Source organism: Macrobrachium nipponense, chromosome 45, assembly GCF_015104395.2.
Source record: "Macrobrachium nipponense isolate FS-2020 chromosome 45, ASM1510439v2, whole genome shotgun sequence".
NCBI classification, from domain to species: Eukaryota; Metazoa; Arthropoda; class Malacostraca; order Decapoda; family Palaemonidae; genus Macrobrachium; species Macrobrachium nipponense.
This window is the reverse complement of record NC_061105.1, coordinates 8,820,226-8,821,494: the sequence shown is the minus strand read 5'-3', so window position 1 is coordinate 8,821,494 and position 1,269 is coordinate 8,820,226. Positions and strand designations below refer to the sequence as shown.

Genomic DNA, 1,269 nt, shown 5'->3' with positions numbered 1-1,269 from the left:
GTTTCCCAACCTGACTTGGACCGCAGATGGACTGGAGGTACCCTCATTCCACCAGGAAAAATCCCCACTTGTTTTATACTCAATTCCTTTGACATGCGATTGCTTTTCATGAGGTCCTGTGAGCTATTAGGTATGTACCTATTCCCACGTACCCTACAATAAAACATGTCGAACACAAGTCGGTAACATGTCACCAACACATCACAATAACATTAAAACATGTTGAACACACTTTGGCAACATGTCACCAACACATCACAAAAACATTAAAACATGTCGAACACAAGTCGGCAACATGTCACCAACATTTCACAAAACATGTCGAACACAAGTCGGCAACATGTCATAACACATCACAAAACATGTCGAACACAAGTCAGCAACATGTCACCAACACACCAACAGTTGACATACATTGCAACATGTCGAACACAGTCAGGCAACATGTCCCAACACTTAAAACATGTTGACATAACATGCACATGTTTCATCAACACATCACAAAACATGTCAAACACAAGTTGGCAACATGTCACCAATACATTAAAGGCAAGTCAAACATGTCAGCAAACATGTTCACCAACATATCACAAATACATTACAACCAAATTGAACATGTCAGCAACATATCAACAACACGCCACAAAAACATTAAATCATGTTGAACACAAGTCAGCAACATGTCACCAACACATCCCAAATATATTAAAGACAAGTCAAACGTGTTGGCAACATATCTCCAACACATCACAAACATGTTGAAGACAAGTCAAACACACATCGGCAATATATCACCAAATCATCATAAATGCATTAGAGACAAGTCAAACATCTTGGCAACATGTCACCAACATATCACAAATACATTTAAGACAAGTCAAGCATGTTGACAACATGTCACCAACACATCAGAAATATGTTGAAAACAAGTCAAATACTACATGTCAGCAACAAACACCAACACCACAAATATGTAAATGCCAAGTCAAACACACATCAACATATCACCAACACTATATATATATGTATATAATATCTATATATATATATATATATATATATATATATATATATAATATAATATATATATATATATATATATATACTAGCTTGAGGATGCGTCTATGCTATAGTAAGACGTCATAAACTCACAATTAGTGTTATGTTGTGATGTGTGATATGCCGCAGACGTGTGTTTGACTTGGATTCAACATGTTTGTGATGTTGGTGATATGTTGCTGATGTGTGTTGGATTTGTCTTCAGCATAC

The 1,269-nt window shown here is 36.2% G+C and overlaps 1 protein-coding gene across 1 annotated transcript in view; it reads left to right on the top strand.

The window, feature by feature from the left end:
• Window positions 1-273: 273 nt before the first annotated feature.
• The window catches only part of LOC135214075 (major centromere autoantigen B-like), a 19,042-nt gene continuing 18,046 nt past the window's right edge, over window positions 274-1,269 (top strand). Inside the window, exon 1 of the mRNA XM_064248187.1 lies at window positions 274-520. Coding sequence (XP_064104257.1) covers window positions 274-520 — 247 coding nt within the window. The remainder of the gene's footprint in view (window positions 521-1,269) is intronic.